General features: G+C 38.1%; 2 protein-coding genes and 2 pseudogenes across 4 annotated transcripts in view; all 4 read left to right on the top strand.

Moving 5' to 3' along the window:
- The first annotated feature begins 635 nt into the window (after positions 1-635).
- LOC143750686 (protocadherin alpha-3 pseudogene) lies at positions 636-3002 on the top strand (annotated as a pseudogene). Its single transcript, XR_013207190.1, has one exon. The product of XR_013207190.1 is annotated as a protocadherin alpha-3 pseudogene (transcript).
- Positions 3003-4469: 1467 nt separating this feature from the next.
- LOC143750685 (protocadherin alpha-7-like) lies at positions 4470-7506 on the top strand. Its single transcript, XM_077243875.1, has 2 exons — positions 4470-6863; positions 7483-7506. Exons 1-2 carry the CDS (start codon positions 4494-4496, stop codon positions 7504-7506), a joined length of 2394 nt encoding a protein of 797 aa, XP_077099990.1. The 5' UTR covers positions 4470-4493.
- A 152-nt stretch (positions 7507-7658) lies between these two features.
- On the top strand, positions 7659-10031 carry LOC143750684 (protocadherin alpha-7 pseudogene; annotated as a pseudogene).
- An 880-nt stretch (positions 10032-10911) lies between these two features.
- Positions 10912-20561, top strand: part of LOC143750051 (protocadherin alpha-C2-like) — a 57985-nt gene continuing 48335 nt past the window's right edge. Inside the window, exon 1 of one of the 2 annotated variants that reach the window (XM_077242880.1) lies at positions 10912-13411. In XM_077242880.1, coding sequence (XP_077098995.1) covers positions 10970-13411 — 2442 coding nt within the window. In that variant the 5' untranslated portion in view covers positions 10912-10969. Of the gene's footprint in view, positions 13412-17559; positions 19918-20561 lie in introns of those variants that run through there. The other variant, XM_077242885.1, reaches the window with a different exon arrangement.

Below are 20561 nucleotides of genomic sequence, written 5' to 3'. Positions count from 1 at the left end.
ATAAAAGTATATTCTTCTAAGTGTTAAAAAATAAAAGTAGATTTTTCACTTTTTGACAGGATGATACATTTTATTTTAAGTTATTTCTGCATCTCGTGACTTTTTGTTCATATATTGATGTGCAGCTTTGGAATTTCATCGTTTGATTTGCTTGTACAGCATTTCTTCTTTCTTTGTTAGCTTGCATTATTGTCGCACTGTAGCCTAATGTTGTATTAGAGCAAAGTCACTTCAGTACCACGGACAGCGGTAATGGCGTTGTTTATTCTCATACATATTTGTTGTAATACACAAAACACAACATTTTTTCTGTTTTTGTAAAGACTGTGTAGATATCAAGGTTGGCTTTGTAAAGATGGTGATACGTTTAGTTCACTTGTTTTATAGAGTAACATTCCATTGTTTTGTCACTGTTACAACACGTGGTGGCACTGCAGACCATGACTTTGAGAGTCATCTGAGCTCCTCCTTTACAGGAACAGAATATTTCATTAAAAGGGTGCAAATAACCAAGGCTAAGGCTTATAGTAGCTTTTGCGCCCCCGCCGTGATTTTGGATTATATCGAGAGAGGTCTGTTTAGTGGTTTTAATCGCTTTTAAATTAAATAAATCGCAGGACATTGACTGCACAATCATGGATTTCACAGAATATTATGGCTTTTGGAACGTTTTATTTCTGTGTTTATGGAAATCTTCGCTTGGCCAGATTGTCTATTCCGTCTCCGAGGAGGTGAATAAAGGAACCGTGATCGGGAATATTGCAAAAGACCTCAAGATCAGCGCTCAGGAACTAGAATCACGCATGTTTCAGATTATGCCTGGATCAAATGCAAAGTATTTTGATGTTAATGTGAAAACGGGGTCGCTGTTTGTGAAAGACAGGATTGATCGTGAAGAGTTGTGTGGCTCTAATCAGAAATGTACATTGAATTTAGAGGCTCTTGCTCAGAATCCGCACAGACTTTATCGGCTTGAAATTATAATTGTGGATGTGAACGACAATAGTCCGTTTTTTTCTGCCAGCATGTACGTTGTCAATGTTACAGAGAATGCAAACGAGGGGGACAGATTTCCTCTTCCAATTGCAAAGGATTCAGATGTCGGCAGTAATTCTCTGAAAGATTACAAACTCAGTTCAAATGAATATTTTACTTTAGATGTTCATAGCGGGCAACAGAGTATTTCTGCTGAGTTAGTACTACAGAAAGCTTTAGATCGAGAGAAACAAGCCGTTATTCACTTAATATTAACCGCTGTTGACGGAGGAAAACCTCCAAAATCTGGAACCTTGAGTATTGTTGTTGACGTCATGGATATAAACGATAATAAGCCTATTTTCAGTAAACCTTTATACAAAGTTAAAGTAAAGGAAAACACACCAATTGGAACCAAAATAATTTCTGTTTCTGCCAGTGATTTGGATGAGGACATCAATAGTGAAATTCAATTCTCATTTATTGGACATGGAAATATCGATGAAATGAAACTGTTTAGCATTAATACTAATTCTGGGGAAATTGTTGTTCAAGGACACATTGATTACGAAGAACAGCCTGCAATTGAACTCCGTGTTCAGGCGAGAGATAAAGGCAGCCCTCCAAAAAGTGCACACTGTAAAGTTTTAATAGAAGTTGTGGATGAGAATGACAATGTGCCACATATAGTTACGACTCCTCTGTTGGAAAGTGTGAAAGAAGACACAAAGTCAGGAACTGCTGTTGCTTTAGTCACAGTGTCTGATAAAGATGGAGGTAAAAATGGCATTGTTCACTGTGCGCTGAAAGGCTCGTTTCCTTTCAAACTGGAGACGTCATATAACAATCATTATTCTCTAGTGGTGGACGGAGCTCTGGACAGAGAGAGTGTTTCTCAGTATAACATCACAATTACAGCTTCAGATGAAGGAACTCCGGCTCTTTCCAGCAACACTGTTATAACTGTACATATCTCCGATGTTAATGACAATGCTCCACATTTCCCAGCAACCGTTATTAACGCTTTTCTAAGTGAGAATGGTCAAGCTGGAGGTCTCGTGACAAAAGTGACAGCTGATGATTCAGACACTGGTGAGAACGCAGAACTTTCATATTCACTGTTAGACAGTTCCAGCTCCAGTGTTCCTGTAACAACACTGATCAATATAAACTCTTTGAGTGGAGAAATATTCAGTTTACAATCATTTAATCACGAAGAAACAAAACGATTTCAGTTTGAAGTGATGGCAACAGACTCTGGTGTTCCTCCTCTGAGCAGTAATGTGACTGTAAATGTGTTTATTCTGGATGAGAATGACAACAGTCCAGTTATTTTACCGCCTTATTCTGATCCTGGATCAGTTAATACTGAGAACATTCCATACTCTGCTGAAGCGGGATACTTTGTAGCCAAGATCAGAGCTGTTGATGCTGACTCTGGATATAACGCTCTTCTGTCTTATCATATAAGTGAACCTAAAGGAACGAATCTCTTCCGCATTGGAAGCAGCACTGGACAAATAAAGACTAAGAGACGAATGAGTGACAATGACTTAAAAACTCACCCACTTATTATTACAGTGTCTGATAATGGAGAGCCATCACTCTCAGCGACTATGTCCATGGATGTTGTGGTTGTTGAGAGTCTGGATGACATAAAGACATCATTTAGAGAAGTTCCTGTTAAAGAGGAGAGTTTTTCAAATCTGAATGTGTATCTGCTCATCGCTATCGTCTCAGTATCAGTCATCTTTTTACTGAGTCTCGTGGGTTTGATAGCAGCTAAATGCTACAGGACAGACGGCAGTTTCAGCAGGTACAGCGCTCCAGTGATCAACACCCATCCAGACGGAAGCTGGTCCTTCTCTAAATCTACTCAACAGTATGACGTGTGTTTTAGTTCAGACACAATAAAGAGTGATGTAGTCGTTTTCCCCTCGACGTTTCCACCAGCAGACGCGGAGTTGATCAGCATTAATAGTGGAGAAGACACTTTTACTAACTCAGAGAAGGTAAGACACTGGTGATTTCTCCTTACGTAATATGATTTATTTGAAACGATTTTTTCAAGCGTGAAGAAATTGTTTAGTTCTCATTACATTTGTTCTGGGATTTTAATTACCATTAATTACCAATCCATTAAACTATGTATTTTATGTTATTGTTGATCAAATGGTAGAAAAAAATAATAATATGCGCACACATAGGCTACACTTTCTTCTATGGCAAAGAAAAATACAGCTTTATCTCTACCTATTTGTGGTAAAAGCTCATTGCTGACTTTTTATCACCTTTGAAGACATCTCAACATTCAGAGGCACTTGTTTAATCCTGAGAAACCAGGTTGCATTTTGCTACTGCATATTAGTGGGTGGTGATGGCGCAGTGGATTAGACACATGCCTTTGGTGTGAGAGACCCGGGATCGAATCCACTGAGAGACACCAATGTGTCCCTGAGCAAGACACTTAACCCCTAATTGCTCCAGAGGCGTGCGACCTAAGTCGCTTTGGATAAAAGCGTCAGCTAAATGTAAATGTATTAAAATATTATCATGTGCTAACATTTTGCCAACAATGATGGAGGATTGTTTTATAATTATTTTCATTTTCCATTATAATGTACAAAAAAGCGCATTTAACTTTCATTAAACATTAAGTTTTTTTTTCTATTTTAGCAAATAGAAAAATATTCTGAAAAATATAGACCGTTAACCTCAAGAGGTCAAGCTAAATTTTAATGTGAGCTTTTATTAAATTGTATATTTAGTTTGCAACCTAAATTTAGGACTTATTCACAAAACCTATGCAAAAACCGATTCAAAGTGATGGTGATGCTGATTACTATTATTATTATTATTTCGTGTTTGATTTTTTCTGAGTATAAGATTTCCTTAAGCAGAATTTCAGAACTGGACAGCGACAATTGCGCTTATGGTGTATAACATCCCTTTTATAACTGGCATTTTTTTGTCATCACAGTTTGTATTGTTAATAATTTAAAGACGAATCTATTAAGTTAAAGTCTTTCCTCTTTACAAATGTAAATTTATTTTTTGCAACACTAAATTATGTGATGGTTATTAATTGTGGAATTGACGTGTACCTATTCATTGTGGAATGTGTTTAAACAGTTTATCTGATATTTATGATAATATAATCCCTCAAACCCTTCATTTCCTCTCTGTTGTATTTTGTCGTGGAAATGAGTTTTAAAAATCTAAATCACACATTACAGAGCTTGTATTTCCTTAAATTTGAAGTTATTCCTGGAGAAACTTTAATATTGCACTGTGATTCTATTAGAAACCACCTGGAGTCGCTGTTAACCGTACAAATTTAGAACACCACAAATACTCGCGTATTTGTATATCTCCTCCTTCCAAAGCACCATAGACCATCTCATATCAGCAGTGTCGTCTGCGGTTGTGTAGTGAACCACAATTCAGCTGGTCTCATTTGCTTTGATTAAATATTTGTTTGTTTCTTTTAGATTTTGAATTGTTGGTTTTGAGCAGAGATGAATCAATATGTTGGATCCTTATGGACTGCTATTCTGCTGTCATATTGTTGGACTTTATCCTGCGGTCAGATTGCCTATTCCGTCTCAGAGGAAGTGAATGTGGGAACCGTTGTCGGCAATTTATCAAAAGATCTTCACATCAGTGTGCTGGAACTGGAACCTCGTATGTTTCAGATTGTATATGGAACCAACAAAAGGTATTTCGGGGTGAATTTAAAGACTGGCACTCTGTATGTGAATAATCGAATTGATCGAGAATCGCTTTGCTCTGCTGATGAGAAATGCACGAAGCTTTTAGAAGCGATGGCTCATAATCCACTCAGTCTATATAGAATAGAAATAAATATAATTGACATAAACGATAACGCGCCATCGTTTCCGATTAGCAGTCAGGTACTGAACATAACAGAAGTCTCCTCTCTTGGAGAGAAATTTTCTCTTCCTTTGGCTGAAGATCCGGATTCAGGCAACTATGACGTTAAATCCTACAAGCTTAGTCCCAACGAACACTTTTCTCTGGATATGCAGAAAGTAGAACAGAGTGTTACTGTCGAACTGGTGCTGATTAAAGCTTTAGATCGAGAAAAACAGCCTGTCGTTCATCTAACACTAACTGCTATTGATGGAGGGAAACCTGCAATGTCTGGAACATTAGAGATAATGGTCAATGTTTTGGATTTTAACGACAACTCCCCAGTTTTTAGCAAATCTCTTTACAAAGTGAAAGTGAACGAAAATATTGCTCTGGAGTCCCAAATCATCTCCCTTTCCGCCTCTGATTTAGATGAGGGAATAAATAGTGATATAACATTTTCTATTGTCAAGCAAGGCAGTATCAAAGCGTCAGATCTGTTTTCAATTGATCCAGATAGCGGAGTTATAACAGTTAAAGGTAATATTGATTATGAAGAAAATGCTGCTGTTGAGTTGAGGGTGGAGGCTAAAGATAAAGGCCGGCCTCCTAAGAGTTCACAGTGTAAGGTTTTAGTTGAAGTAGTTGATGTGAATGACAATCCGCCCGAGCTGATGGTGACTTCTTTGGCCAGTACTATTAAAGAGGACACAAAAGTCGGAACAGCTGTGGCTCTTATTACAATATCTGATAAAGACGGAGGTAAAAATGGAATAGTGCACTGCCGTATTGTAGGTCAGGTGCCGTTTAAGTTCGAGTCCTCTTATAAAAACTACTACTCTTTAGTTGTAGATGGAGCACTGGACAGAGAAGAAAATGCAAATTTTAATATAACAATAATAGCTTCAGATGAAGGGACCCCTTCACTGTCTAGTACCAGTGTTATCACAGTTCATATATCTGATGTGAATGACAATGCGCCACGCTTCCCAGAAGCTGTGATGAACGTGTTTCTAAAGGAAAACAGCCCAGCAGGTGCCATTATAGCGACAGTGACCGCGCAGGATCCAGATATCAACACGAACGCTCATATTTCCTATACTTTAATTAGCAGAGACAAAACTGGGATTCCATTGCTCTCTATGATTGACATAAATAGTGAGAGTGGAGACTTATATAGTAAACAATCATTTAACTACGAAGACCTTAAATCATTTCAGTTTGAAATTCAGGCGACAGATTCAGGTCTTCCATCACTAAGCAGCAGCTTGACAGTAAATGTTTTTATAACTGATGAGAATGACAACAGTCCAGTTATTTTACCGCCTTATTCTGACCCTGGATCAGTTAATACTGAGAACATTCCCTACTCTGCTGAAGCGGGATACTTTGTAGCCAAGATCAGAGCTGTTGATGCTGACTCTGGATATAACGCTCTTCTGTCTTTTCAATTAAGTGAACCCAAAGGAACGAATCTCTTCCGCATTGGAAGCAGCACTGGAGAAATAAAGACTAAGAGACGAATGAGTGACAATGACTTAAAAACTCACCCACTTATTATTACAATGTCTGATAATGGAGAGCCATCACTCTCAGTGACTATGTCCATGGATGTTGTGGTTGTTGAGAGTCTGGATGACATAAAGACATCATTTAGAGAAGTTCCTGTAAAAGAGGAGAGTTTTTCAGATCTGAATGTGTATCTGCTCATCGCTATCGTCTCAGTATCAGTCATCTTTTTACTGAGTCTCGTGGGTTTGATAGCAGCTAAATGCTACAGGACAGACGGCAGTTTCAGCAGGTACAGCGCTCCAGTGATCAGCACCCATCCAGACGGAAGCTGGTCCTTCTCTAAATCTACTCAACAGTATGACGTGTGTTTTAGTTCAGACACAATAAAGAGTGATGTAGTCGTTTTCCCCTCGCCGTTTCCACCAGCAGACGCGGAGCTGATCAGCATTAATAGTGGAGAAGACACTTTTACGCGCACACAAACTCTTCCTAACTCTGAGAAGGTAAGACATTGCATCTTGCTTGTGTATTGCAATCACTGCTTGACTTGCAAAATTATATTTGTAGAAACGATTAAGTTGAGTGCTTTAATTTTATAAACTCTCATTACAGTTTATTTTCCAGTTTAGATGTCTATGGGAATACATAAAAATAAATATCTTATTAATTTAATTTTCTATTTTTTTTCACGCGCATCCTAAGATAATTCGTATAATGGACTCATTTGACGAATTAGAAATATATTAAATCTCTCACTTGTTGTTAAGATGATACATTTTAGGTTTGCAATTTAGTTAATTATCTTGTGGCTTTGTAAATACTGAACTGGAATAATGACCTGATCATACAAACTGCTGTTGGTAAAACAATTTTTTAAGGTTTAACTGTGTTAAAAGAGCAAAGTAACTTCAGTACCACGGACAGTGGTAATTACGTATATTCCTTCTCAATATATTGGTATTTACCTGAATACACAACACAACATTTCCTTTCTATTTCGAAATGATTGCGTAGATATGAAGGTTTAAATTGGAGTTTAGTTCACTCTTTGTTTTTATAAGATAATCTATTAAGTAATATCTCATTGTTTCATCACTGTTACAACACGTGGTGGCACTGCAGACCATGACTTTGAGAGTCATCTGAGCTCCTCCTTTACAAGAACAGAATAAGCATTGAAAGGGTGCAAATAACCAAGGCTTATAGTAGCCTCTGCGTCGTGATTTCGGATTGTATCGAGACAGGTCTGTTTAGTTGCTTTAATTGCTTTAAATCGCTGGACATTTTCTTGCACAATCATGGATTTCACAGGATATTATGGCTTTTGGATCGTTTTATTTCTGTGTTTTTGGAAATCTTCGCTTGGCCAGATTGTCTATTCCGTCTCCGAGGAGGTGAATAAAGGAACCGTGATCGGGAATATTGCAAAAGACCTCAAGATCAGCGCTCAGGAACTAGAATCACGCATGTTTCAGATTATGCCTGGATCAAATGCAAAGTATTTTGATGTTAATGTGAAAACGGGGTCGCTGTTTGTGAAAGACAGGATTGATCGTGAAGAGTTGTGTGGCTCTAATCAGAAATGTACATTGAATTTAGAGGCTCTTGCTCAGAATCCGCACAGACTTTATCGGCTTGAAATTATGATTATGGATGTAAACGACAATACTCCGTTTTTTCCTGACAGCATGAATGTTGTCAATGTTACAGAGTTTACAAATGAGGGGGAAAGATTTCCTCTTCCGATTGCAAAAGATTCAGATGTCGGCAGTAATTCTCTGAAAGATTACAAACTCAGTTCAAATGAATATTTTTCCTTAGATGTTCATAGCGGGCAAAAGAGTATTTCTGCTGAGTTAGTACTACAGAAAGCTTTAGATCGAGAGAAACAAGCCGTTATTCACTTAATATTAACCGCTGTTGACGGAGGAAAACCTCCCAAATCTGGAACCTTGAGTATTGTTGTTGACGTCATGGATATAAACGATAATCAGCCTATTTTCAGTAAACTTTTATACATAGTTAAAATAAAAGAAAACACACCAATTGGAACCAAAATAATTTCTGTTTCTGCAAGTGATATGGATGAGGGCATCAATAGTGAAATTCAATATTCATTTCATGGAAATAACGATGAAATTAAACTGTTTAGCATTAATTCAAATTCTGGGGAAATTGTTGTTCAAGGACACATTGATTACGAAGAAGATTCTGCAATTGAACTCCGTGTTCAAGCGAGAGATAAAGGCAGCCCTCCAAAAAGTGCACACTGTAAAGTTTTAATAGAAGTTGTGGATGAGAATGACAATGTGCCAGAGATAGTTACGACTCCTCTGTTGGAAAGTGTGAAAGAGGACGCAAAACCGGGAACTGCTGTTGCTTTAGTCACAGTGTCTGATAAAGATGGAGGTAAAAATGGCATTGTTCACTGTGCGCTGAAAGGCTCGTTTCCTTTCAAACTGGAGACGTCATATAACAATCATTATTCTCTAGTGGTGGACGGAGCTCTGGACAGAGAGAGTGTTTCTCAGTATAACATCACAATTACAGCTTCAGATGAAGGAACTCCGGCTCTTTCCAGCAGCACTGTTATAACTGTACATATCTCTGATGTTAATGACAATGCCCCACATTTCCCAGCACCCGTTATTAACGCTTTTCTAAGTGAGAATGGTCAAGCTGGAGGTCTCGTGACAAAAGTGACAGCTGATGATTCAGACACTGGTGAGAACGCAGAACTTTCATATTCACTGTTAGACAGTTCCAGCTCCAGTGTTCCTGTAACAACACTGATCAATATAAACTCTTTGAGTGGAGAAATATTCAGTTTACAATCATTTAATCACGAAGAAACAAAAAGATTTCAGTTTGAAGTGATGGCAACAGACTCTGGTGTTCCTCCTCTGAGCAGTAATATGACTGTAAATGTGTTTATTCTGGATGAGAATGACAACAGTCCAGTTATTTTACCGCCTTATTCTGATCCTGGATCAGTTAATACTGAGAACATTCCCTACTCTGCTGAAGCGGGATACTTTGTAGCCAAGATCAGAGCTGTTGATGCTGACTCTGGATATAACGCTCTTCTGTCTTATCATTTAAGTGAACCTAAAGGAACGAATCTCTTCCGCATTGGAAGCAGCACTGGACAAATAAAGACTAAGAGACGAATGAGTGACAATGACTTAAAAACTCACCCACTTATTATTACAGTGTCTGATAATGGAGAGCCATCACTCTCAGCGACTATGTCCATGGATGTTGTGGTTGTTGAGAGTCTGGATGACATAAATACATCATTCAGAGAAGTTCCTGTTAAAGAGGAGAGTTTTTCAAATCTGAATGTGTATCTGCTCATCGCTATCGTCTCAGTATCAGTCATCTTTTTACTGAGTCTCGTGGGTTTGATAGCAGCTAAATGCTACAGGACAGACGGCAGTTTCAGCAGGTACAGCGCTCCAGTGATCAGCACCCATCCAGACGGAAGCTGGTCCTTCTCTAAATCTACTCAACAGTATGACGTGTGTTTTAGTTCAGACACAATAAAGAGTGATGTAGTCGTTTTCCCCTCGCCGTTTCCACCAGCAGACGCGGAGCTGATCAGCATTAATAGTGGAGAAGACACTTTTACGCGCACACAAACTCTTCCTACCACTGGAAAGGTAAGATGATCAATGAAAATTAGTGTTCAAATATTTACATCTTAACTATTGTTCTCAGCTGTTTGCAATTATTTCTTATGGTTGTAACAAATGTTGGTTTGGTTTTCACAACGTGGTTTTCACTTGATTTTAAAGTTGTTGTGATAAATTATGAATACCTTTAATCTGCAGTTTTAACAACACAAACTATGAATAATCTTATCCTGCATGCGGATTTATTTATTTTTTTCGTTTTCAAGTAGCCTATCAAAACAATTAGAGTATATTTTAATAAATAATGTAATAATCGATATAGTTTACAAAATAGAAAAGCAATGTCAAGCAAATAACAGAGTTATACAGACATACAGGAAATGTGAAATTAAAATGCGAAAAAGAAACGAAATAATTATAATAATAATTCCGATCCTAAATGCCGATTGGTCATCTCAGCATTCCAACCATTTTATTTGTCATAAGTAACTTCTTTGAGCTCTTCACTATTTCTCTGTGCAGCTCCCCAAGAGGTTCATTATGTTTGTTGCATAGCAGTGTTCTGTCATAACCTGCCTCGTGGAGAATATTTTTTGCCAGCTTCTATTTTCCCCCTTTGGACTTTTTTTTTACCCAATTTGCTTGCAGTCTTATTAGCTAATTAACAGCATTAACAAGTGAATCATATAATAAGTAATCTGTCACTTATATATATTTTGCGGTGCTTTTTATTGTTGAATGACTTTGAAAATCACTATCTGTGTTTTTGTCTCCAAGCATTTGGTTGTTCCTTCAGCTGTGTTGGTTATGTATTATTCCTGTTATGGCATAGTTTCAGCACACGGTGTCACTGCAGACCGTGAGTTAAAGGTTTACAGGATTTATTCTGAAGCCTCCCTCTCGGAATCTTGGTGTTATAGTGTATCTGTCGTTGAGACATGATGATGGTTTCTGTTCCGTCTCGTGTTGTCTGAATGCAAAGAAGAAATATTACATTCTCGTGCGTTTATTTTTTGTTTTCACTTTCATTACGCCAGCTGAGAATCACCATTATGGCATTTACGGGATATTTCGATTGTGGATTTATAATTTTCTTTTCTTTGCTGGATTCTGCGTTTGCCCAGATCGTCTATTCCGTACCGGAAGAGGTAAATAAGGGAACAGTTGTTGGCAATATAGCGAAAGACCTGAACATAAATGTTCACGATCTGGAATCTCGCATGTTTGAGATCGTGACTGGATCAAATAAGAAGTATTTTGACGTAAATCTGAAAACTGGCGTGCTGTTTGTTAATGAAAGGATTGACCGTGAGGAGATATGTATGTCGAAACAGAAATGCTCTTTGAATATAGAGGCCCTCGCTGAAAATCCTCATCATCTTTACAGGGTGGAGATTAAGATCTTGGATATAAACGACAATGCGCCACATTTTCCTGTTAAAGTATTTACCGTGAATATTAGTGAAAACGCAAGCCCTGGCGAGAGATTTCCTCTCCCTGTGTCCGAGGACTCTGATGTTGGCAGTAATTCTCTGAAAGAGTACAAACTGAGTCCGAATGAACATTTCAGTCTCGATACACAGAGTGAAGACCAGAGTGTGTCTGCAGAGTTAGTGCTGAACAAGGCTTTAGATCGAGAGAAGCAAGCGACTATTAAATTAGTTCTCACCGGGACAGATGGAGGAAAACCACCTAAATCAGGGACTTTACATATTATTATAAACGTCATGGATGTTAATGATAATAACCCAGTGTTCAGTCAACCTCTTTACAAGGTCAAAGTAAAAGAAAATGTTGGTGCTGAAACTAAAGTTATCTCTGTCTTTGCAACTGATTTGGATGAAGGAATAAATCGTGAAATTATGTACTCATTTGTTGGCCATGGAAAAAAGCAAGACCTGTTTTCCATTATCCCCGAGACAGGAGATATTGTTGTAAAAGGGCGAATTGATTACGAGGAGAATCCTGCTATCGAGTTACGAGTTCAAGCAAGAGATAAAGGCAGTCCACCAAAGAGCACACAATGTAAAGTTTTAATAGAAGTTATGGATGAAAATGATAATGCACCAGAGATAACAGTGACTCCACTTCTGAAAACTGTGAAAGAAGACACAAAGTCAGGAACTGCTGTTGCTTTAGTCACAGTGTCTGATAAAGATGGAGGTAAAAATGGCATTGTTCACTGTGCGCTGAAAGGCTCGTTTCCTTTCAAACTGGAGACGTCATATAACAATCATTATTCTCTAGTGGTGGACGGAGCTCTGGACAGAGAGAGTGTTTCTCAGTATAACATCACAATTACAGCTTCAGATGAAGGAACTCCGGCTCTTTCCAGCAGCACTGTTATAACTGTACATATCTCTGATGTTAATGACAAAGCCCCACATTTCCCAGCAACCGTTATTAACGCTTTTCTAAGTGAGAATGGTCAAGCTGGAGGTCTCGTGACAAAAGTGTCAGCTGATGATTCAGACACTGGTGAGAACGCAGAACTTTCATATTCACTGTTAGACAGTTCCAGCTCCAGTGTTCCTGTAACAACACTGATCAATATAAACTCTTTGAGTGGAGAAATATTCAGTTTAAAATCATTTAATCACGAAGAAACAAAAAGATTTCAGTTTGAAGTGATGGCAACAGACTCTGGTGTTCCTCCTCTGAGCAGTAATGTGACTGTAAATGTGTTTATTCTGGATGAGAATGACAACAGTCCAGTTATTTTACCGCCTTATTCTGATCCTGGATCAGTTAATACTGAGAACATTCCCTACTCTGCTGAAGCGGGATACTTTGTAGCCAAGATCAGAGCTGTTGATGCTGACTCTGGATATAACGCTCTTCTGTCTTATCATATAAGTGAACCCAAAGGAACGAATCTCTTCCGCATTGGAAGCAGCACTGGAGAAATAAAGACTAAGAGACGAATGAGTGACAGTGACTTAAAAACTCACCCACTTATTATTACAGTGTCAGATAATGGAGAGCCATCACTCTCAGCGACTATGTCCATGGATGTTGTGGTTGTTGAGAGTCTGGATGACATAAAGACATCATTTAGAGAAGTTCCTGTTAAAGAGGAGAGTTTTTCAGATCTGAATGTGTATCTGCTCATCGCTATCGTCTCAGTATCAGTCATCTTTTTACTGAGTCTCGTCGGTTTGATAGCAGCTAAATGCTACAGGACAGACGGCAGTTTCAGCAGGTACAGCGCTCCAGTGATCAACACCCATCCAGACGGAAGCTGGTCCTTCTCTAAATCTACTCAACAGTATGACGTGTGTTTTAGTTCAGACACAATAAAGAGTGATGTAGTCGTTTTCCCCTCGCCGTTTCCACCAGCAGACGCGGAGTTGATCAGCATTAATAGTGGAGAAGACACTTTTACGCGCACACAAACTCTTCCTAACTCAGAGAAGGTAAGACATTGGATCTTGCTTGTGTATTGCAATCACTGCTTGACTTGCAAAATTATAATTTTTTTAGAAACGATAAGCTTTTTTATTTATTTTTATTTATTAGTTTATTTCTCAGGGAAAATGCAGCGCACATTATTACATACATAATTATCATAGGCAAAGCCATAACAAAATGTGTAAATGTATTGCATAAAAGGTTTCTAGCCAATAGGCTAATTTGCAACCCCAGTCCCTGGTCAGGCCTTTCTAAAAACATATGTCACATTTTAAACACTAACATTGACATTTTACACAATCCCGACCACATTACACAAAACAACACATCACATCCAGCACAGATGTCCACATATTTGATTTTCTTTCAGCCAGTGTTTCACCTTTCTATTAAATGTTTTCAGGTCAGATTCTGTTTTTATTTCTGTTGGTAAATCATTCCAAAAATGGGTCCCTATCACTGAAAAACTTGACTGGCCAAAAGTGGTTTTGCGCCCCTCTGATATGCAGTTGCCACCCGCTGCTCTCCTATTGGCAACTCTCCTTGTGTTTATTTTTTGTCACAAAAAGGACAGAGTATGGCTGGAGCTAGATTATTTGTGCATTTAAAAATCAGCTTAAGAAAAGAAAACTTAATAAAACTATCAAAATCTAAAAGCTTGTATTTCTGTACAATTAAACAGTGATGCCACATATTTGGTTTCTGATCCATAATTTTCAGTGCTTGTTTGTATAATTATATGATGGGTTTGACTGTTGTCTGGGAGGCTTGGCCCCATATAGTAACACAATAAGATAAATGAGAGAGTATCATAGCATGAAAAAACAGCAAAGCTGCCTTGACAGGTATATGATGCCTAATCATTCTAAAACAGTTTAAGTTTGTCCGGACAGTCTTACAGAGTTTATTAATGTGTATATTGAATTTGAGTTGTGAATCCAGAATAATACCTAAAAATCTAGATTCCTGAACTGCCTCTATTGCTTCTTGATGTATTTTAATAGTACATTTAGCTTTTCCTCTAATTGAGAAGCACATAGATACGGTCTTTTTGATGTTAAGCGTCAGATGATTTTCTTTAAGCCATTGGGATATACCCTCCATTTCTTTGGTCAGGGTCTCTCCTACTATAGTTGGTGTCCTAGCTGATGCATAAATTACTGTATAGTCAGCATACATTTGGCAGTTGGCTAACTGACAGCATGTAGTTAAGTCGTTTATATATAGACTAAAGAGCAGAGGCCCCAAAATGGAGCCCTGTGGAATACCCATTGTGGATTGTAATGATGTTGAGAGTTCGGTGTTTATTTTAACACGTTGCTCTCTATGCTCCAGATATGAAGCAAACCAGCCGCGATGGCATGTTCAGAGAAGTTGAAGGTGGTAAGTTTATTCAAGAGTATGTTGTGGTTCACGGCGTCAAAGGCCTTTTTTAGGTCTATAAACACAGCTCCCACAACATTACCCTTGTCCAGCTTACTGTTAATGTTCTCGGTAAGATAACAATTAGCCATTTCTGTAGAATACCCTGCTCTAAATCCAAACTGCTTGGAGTTGATAAGTTTATTACCTTCAAGATGTTCTACTAACTGTTCTATGATAATTTTCTCTAAAATTTTGGATAAAGCCGGCAGTATTGAGATTGGCCTATAGTTGCTTGCTTGGTTCTTTGCACCAACCTTGAAAATCTGTGTAATGATAGCTTGTTTCCAACTTTGTGGGAATTTGCCCACTCTGATGGAAAGATTTACAAGGTGGGTTACAGGTTTAATCAAGGCAGAGCAGTAAGTTGTAATAAAGGCAGTATCCAACCCAAATACATCCTTTGCCTTAGATTTATTTAATTTATTAATAATTGTATGTACTTTTTCCTGACTAACCTCTTTAATGTGAAAAAGATCTGATTGATCAAACTCTGTAGTCTGTGAGAGGGTTGCTGGTTCAAAAGTCTCAGCGAGCTCCTCCACAGACTGAATAAAGAATTTATTGAATTAATTTGCAATAGCTGAATTGTTAGTGCTGCTAACTCCATTCACTTCCAACTCAGCTATTGTTTTTTGTTGACTGGGCTTAAATTTAGTAAGGCTATTGAGGTGCTTCCAAAGGGATGCACTATTTCCTTCCGATTCCTCAATCAATTGCATAAAATAAGCTGTCTTTGCTTTACGCAATTCTCTGACTACTTCATTTCTCAATCCTTTAAAGTTTAGGAAATCGATATTTGTTTTGGAGAGCAGCGATATTTTCAATGCATAGTCTCTTTTTTTCAATGCAGTCTCTTTTTTTCATTAGCTGACGAATGTCATTGTTCAGCCATGGTAAGGAGAGTTTTCGTTGCATACCTTTGAATGTCTTACTATATTTCTCAATCAGATTTGTGAGGTTTTTCATCAAAGAGTTACAACAATTTTCTAAATCATTCGATTGTAAGACATTATTCCAGTCTAAATGATCTAAATCATTTTTAACTTGTGTCAACTTATTTTTTGGTATACCCAAGTTTCCTGGTTTACTTTCGTTCATAAATTTGGGTAAACGTTGTTTAGTAAGTTTCCATACAACCATGTTCATATTGTGATCAGAAAGCCCTGTTAATAAATTATAATTTCTGATAATTCTCTGTGATCTGTTAGTGACTATCCATTTTACTCACTTGTGTGATCCTTGTTGGACCTTTAATCATCTGATGAAGACTGTGTTTTGACAACAGTCTCTTTAATTTTTTTCTTCGACTTTTCTCTAGCCAGTTAATATTAAAGTCACCAAGAAAAACAGATTCGGTGCAAGTATTTACATATTTAAAATTTTTTGTCTAAATTCTCATAAAATGAAACATCATTATATACACAGCACTATAATGTTAAAATTCATCTTAGGGGATAATACAACATTTAAAGCCAAACATTCTAGTGGTGTATCAGGTTTGATTTCATTACATTTCAGAGTGTCCCTAACATAGAAAAGTACTCAAGTTTCGCTCAACGCTGAAAAATCTAAATTAGAGTCAGTTAACAGATGTTGGATCTGATCCCGCTTTCTCAGCGTGACGCGATGGGTGAGTTCAATTTGTTTGGTGTTCGAACAGATGACAATGTTGTTTTGTTTGCTTGCCGTGCCGCGACGGGGGTGATCAGATTGTTTGGTGATCGAGTAGATGACAAGGTATCCATGTCGGAAGAAGTTTAATCTCGGTAATCTATTCACATACGACTGAGTTGTCAGCCTGAGACATCTGTTTGTTTGCGCTTAGGTGTTGTCCAAGTGGCAACAACAGAAGCCAACAGCAAAGCAGAAATACGCAAACATTTCCTTCATCTCTATAATTATTATTTAACTGGTTTCTTTGTTTTGTTCTTAAATCAGTAACTATTTTTAAAAAATGAGTTAGAGAGTATTGGAGTGGAGCCTGACAAACCACCCAACACATCTACCGCCATCTCTCTATCCTCTACCTGATCAAAGCTTCCGTTTGAATGTTTTGATTTTATAAACTATCATTACAGTTTATATTCCAGTTTAGATGTCTATGAAAATAATAATGAAAAAGGAAATATCGTTTTTATTTTTTTTTATTTTACTACCCGCATCCCAACCCGATACTCAAGATAATACGTAACATACTGGACGGCATTGTCAAATTGGAAATATTGAAAAATATGACCTTATCATACAAACTGCTGTTTTTTTTATTTTATTTTTTTTAATGGTTTAACTGTAACCTATTTTGTATTTAAAAAGCTAAATAAATTCAGTACCACGGACAGCGGTATTTGACGTTATATATCCTTCTCAATATTTGTGTTTGCTGTAATACAAAACAAAACCTTTTCTGTTTTGTAATGATTGTGTTGATATGATGATTTAGATTTGAATTTATGAAGATATGTTTTTGTTTAGTCCACTCTTTGTTTTATAGAACCCTGTATAAGCAACATCTTGTTGTTTCATCGCTGTTACAACACGTGGTGGCACTGCAGACCATGACTTTGAGAGTCATCTGAGCTCCTCCTTTACAGGAACAGAATAAGCATTGAAAGGGTGCAAATAACCAAGGCTTATAGTAGCTTCTGCGTCGTGATTTCGGATTGTATCGAGACAGGTCTGTTTAGTTGCTTTAATTGCTTTAAATCGCTGGACATTTTCTTGCACGATCATGAATTTCACAGTATATTTTGGCTTTTTGATCGTTTTATTTCTGTTGTGGAAATCTTCGCTTGGCCAGATTGTCTATTCCGTCTCCGAGGAGGTGAATAAAGGAACCGTGATCGGGAATATTGCAAAAGACCTCAAGATCAGCGCTCAGGAACTAGAATCACGCATGTTTCAGATTATGCCTGGATCAAATGCAAAGTATTTTGATGTTAATGTGAAAACGGGGTCGCTGTTTGTGAAAGACAGGATTGATCGTGAAGAGTTGTGTGGCTCTAATCAGAAATGTACATTGAATTTAGAGGCTCTTGCTCAGAATCCGCACAGACTTTATCGGCTTGAAATTATGATTATGGATGTGAACGACAATACTCCGTTTTTTATTGACAGCATGAATGTTGTCAATGTTACAGAGAATGCAAACGAGGGGGACAAATTTCCTCTTCCAAATGCAAAAGATTCAGATGTCGGCAGTAATTCTCTGAAAGATTACAAACTCAGTTCAAATGAATATTTTTCTTTAGATGTTCATAGCGGGCAAAAGAGTATTTCTGCTGAGTTAGTACTACAGAAAGCTTTAGATCGAGAGAAACAAGCCGTTATTCACTTAATATTAACCGCTGTTGACGGAGGAAAACCTCCCAAATCTGGAACCTTGAGTATTGTTGTTGACGTCATGGATATAAACGATAATACGCCTATTTTCAGTAAACCTTTATACAAAGTTAAAGTGAAGGAAAACACACCAATTGGAACCAAAATAATTTCTGTTTCTGCCAGTGATATGGATGAGGGCATCAATAGTGAAATTCAATATTCATTTCATGGAAATACCGATGATTTGAAACTGTTTAGCATTAATTCTAACTCTGGGGAAATTGCTGTTCAAGGACAAATTGATTACGAGGAAGATTCTGGAATTGAACTCCGGGTTCAGGCGAGAGATAAAGGCAGCCCTCCAAAAAGTGCACACTGTAAAGTTTTAATAGAAGTTGTGGATGAGAATGACAATGTGCCAGAGATAGTTACGACTCCTCTGTTGGAAAGTGTGAAAGAGGACGCAAAACCGGGAACTGCTGTTGCTTTAGTCACAGTGTCTGATAAAGATGGAGGTAAAAATGGTATAGTTCACTGTGCGCTGAAAGGCTCGTTTCCTTTCAAACTGGAGACGTCATATAACAATCATTATTCTCTAGTGGTGGACGGAGCTCTGGACAGAGAGAGTGTTTCTCAGTATAACATCACAATTACAGCTTCAGATGAAGGAACTCCGGCTCTTTCCAGCAGCACTGTTATAACTGTACATATCTCTGATGTTAATGACAATGCTCCACATTTCCCAGCAACCGTTATTAACGCTTTTCTAAGTGAGAATGGTCAAGCTGGAGGTCTCGTGACAAAAGTGACAGCTGATGATTCAGACACTGGTGAGAACGCAGAACTTTCATATTCACTGTTAGACAGTTCCAGCTCCAGTGCTCCTGTAACAACACTGATCAATATAAACTCTTTGAGTGGAGCAATATTCAGTTTACAATCATTTAATCACGAAGAAACAAAACGATTTCAGTTTCAAGTGATGGCAACAGACTCCGGTGTTCCTCCTCTGAGCAGTAATGTGACTGTAAATATGTTTATTCTGGATGAGAATGACAACAGTCCAGTTATTTTACCACCTTATTCTGATCCTGGATCAGTTAATACTGAGAACATTCCCTACTCTGCTGAAGCGGGATACTTTGTAGCCAAGATCAGAGCTGTTGATGCTGACTCTGGATATAACGCTCTTCTGTCTTATCATATAAGTGAACCCAAAGGAACGAATCTCTTCCGCATTGGAAGCAGCACTGGAGAAATAAAGACTAAGAGACGAATGAGTGACAATGACTTAAAAACTCACCCACTTATTATTACAGTGTCTGATAATGGAGAACCATCACTCTCAGCGACTATGTTAATGGATGTTGTGGTTGTTGAGAGTCTGGATGACATAAACACATCATTCAGAGAAGTTCCTGTTAAAGAGGAGAGTTTATCAGATCTGAACGTGTATCTGCTCATCGCTATCGTCTCAGTATCAGTCATCTTTTTACTGAGTCTCGTGGGTTTGATAGCAGCTAAATGCTACAGGACAGACGGCAGTTTCAGCAGGTACAGCGCTCCAGTGATCAGCACCCATCCAGACGGAAGCTGGTCCTTCTCTAAATCTACTCAACAGTATGACGTGTGTTTTAGTTCAGACACAATAAAGAGTGATGTAGTCGTTTTCCCCTCGACGTTTCCACCAGCAGACGCGGAGTTGATCAGCATTAATAGTGGAGAAGACACTATTACGCGCACACAAACTCTTCCCACTGGGAAGGTAAGAACATCTTCGAAAATTGGTGTTAAATAATATATTTACAGCTGAATTATTGTTCTCAGTTCTTCACAATTATTTCTTATGGTTGTCATAAATGTTTCTTTGGTTTTCACATCTTAGTTGTTTCACTTGTTTTTAAGTTGTTTGATACATTATGAAGGAATTCATTGGTTTGTAATGCAGCAGGGCCGGCCCGTGGCATAGGCGGACTAGGCAAATGCTAGGGGCGCCACTCAATAGTGAATTTTTTTTATTATTTTTTTACTAATACTATTTTAAAAACACTAATTCAAAATACTACAAAATAAAGCAAAACAACTCCACAAAAACTTAACTAAGTCCCCCGACTCCGGTCCGGCGCGTCAATCTCCCCCCGCCCAGCGAGTGCTTGAAGTGCGTCAGAAACAGAGCGCGCGCGATCACTTTACTGTTAGTAATTTGTTGTGTAGCGTCGCCCCTCGCTGCATCCAATGTAGACAGCATTTCTCTCGTTTGAGGGCACTTAACACACTCAAGCACTCCGTAGAAATGGGCCTGGCAGCTCGAGCCAGGTCTAGACATGGTGAAAGTTACCTGATTGTGACGGATGGCCAAATTTACATGACATATTTTAGATTAGCATTATAGTCTGCAATAGATACAGT

The sequence above is a fragment of the Siphateles boraxobius genome, unplaced genomic scaffold (assembly GCF_051911475.1).
Source record: "Siphateles boraxobius isolate OS27281-9 unplaced genomic scaffold, OSU_SipBor_1 25, whole genome shotgun sequence".
In the NCBI taxonomy this organism is placed as follows: domain Eukaryota; kingdom Metazoa; phylum Chordata; class Actinopteri; order Cypriniformes; family Leuciscidae; genus Siphateles; species Siphateles boraxobius.
The sequence above is the reverse complement of the archived record's forward strand: the minus strand, read 5'-3'. Positions and strand labels throughout refer to the sequence as shown.

What these genes read in the sequence shown, in the direction of transcription:
- LOC143750685 (XM_077243875.1), top strand. Translation starts at nt 4,494, where the DNA reads ATGAATCAATATGTTGGATCCTTATGGACTGCTATTCTGCTGTCATAT. An exon ending in CTCTTCCTAACTCTGAGAAG is followed by an intron (nt 6,864 to 7,482) that starts GTAAGACATTGC and finishes GTGGCACTGCAG; the next exon opens with ACCATGACTTTGAGAGTCAT.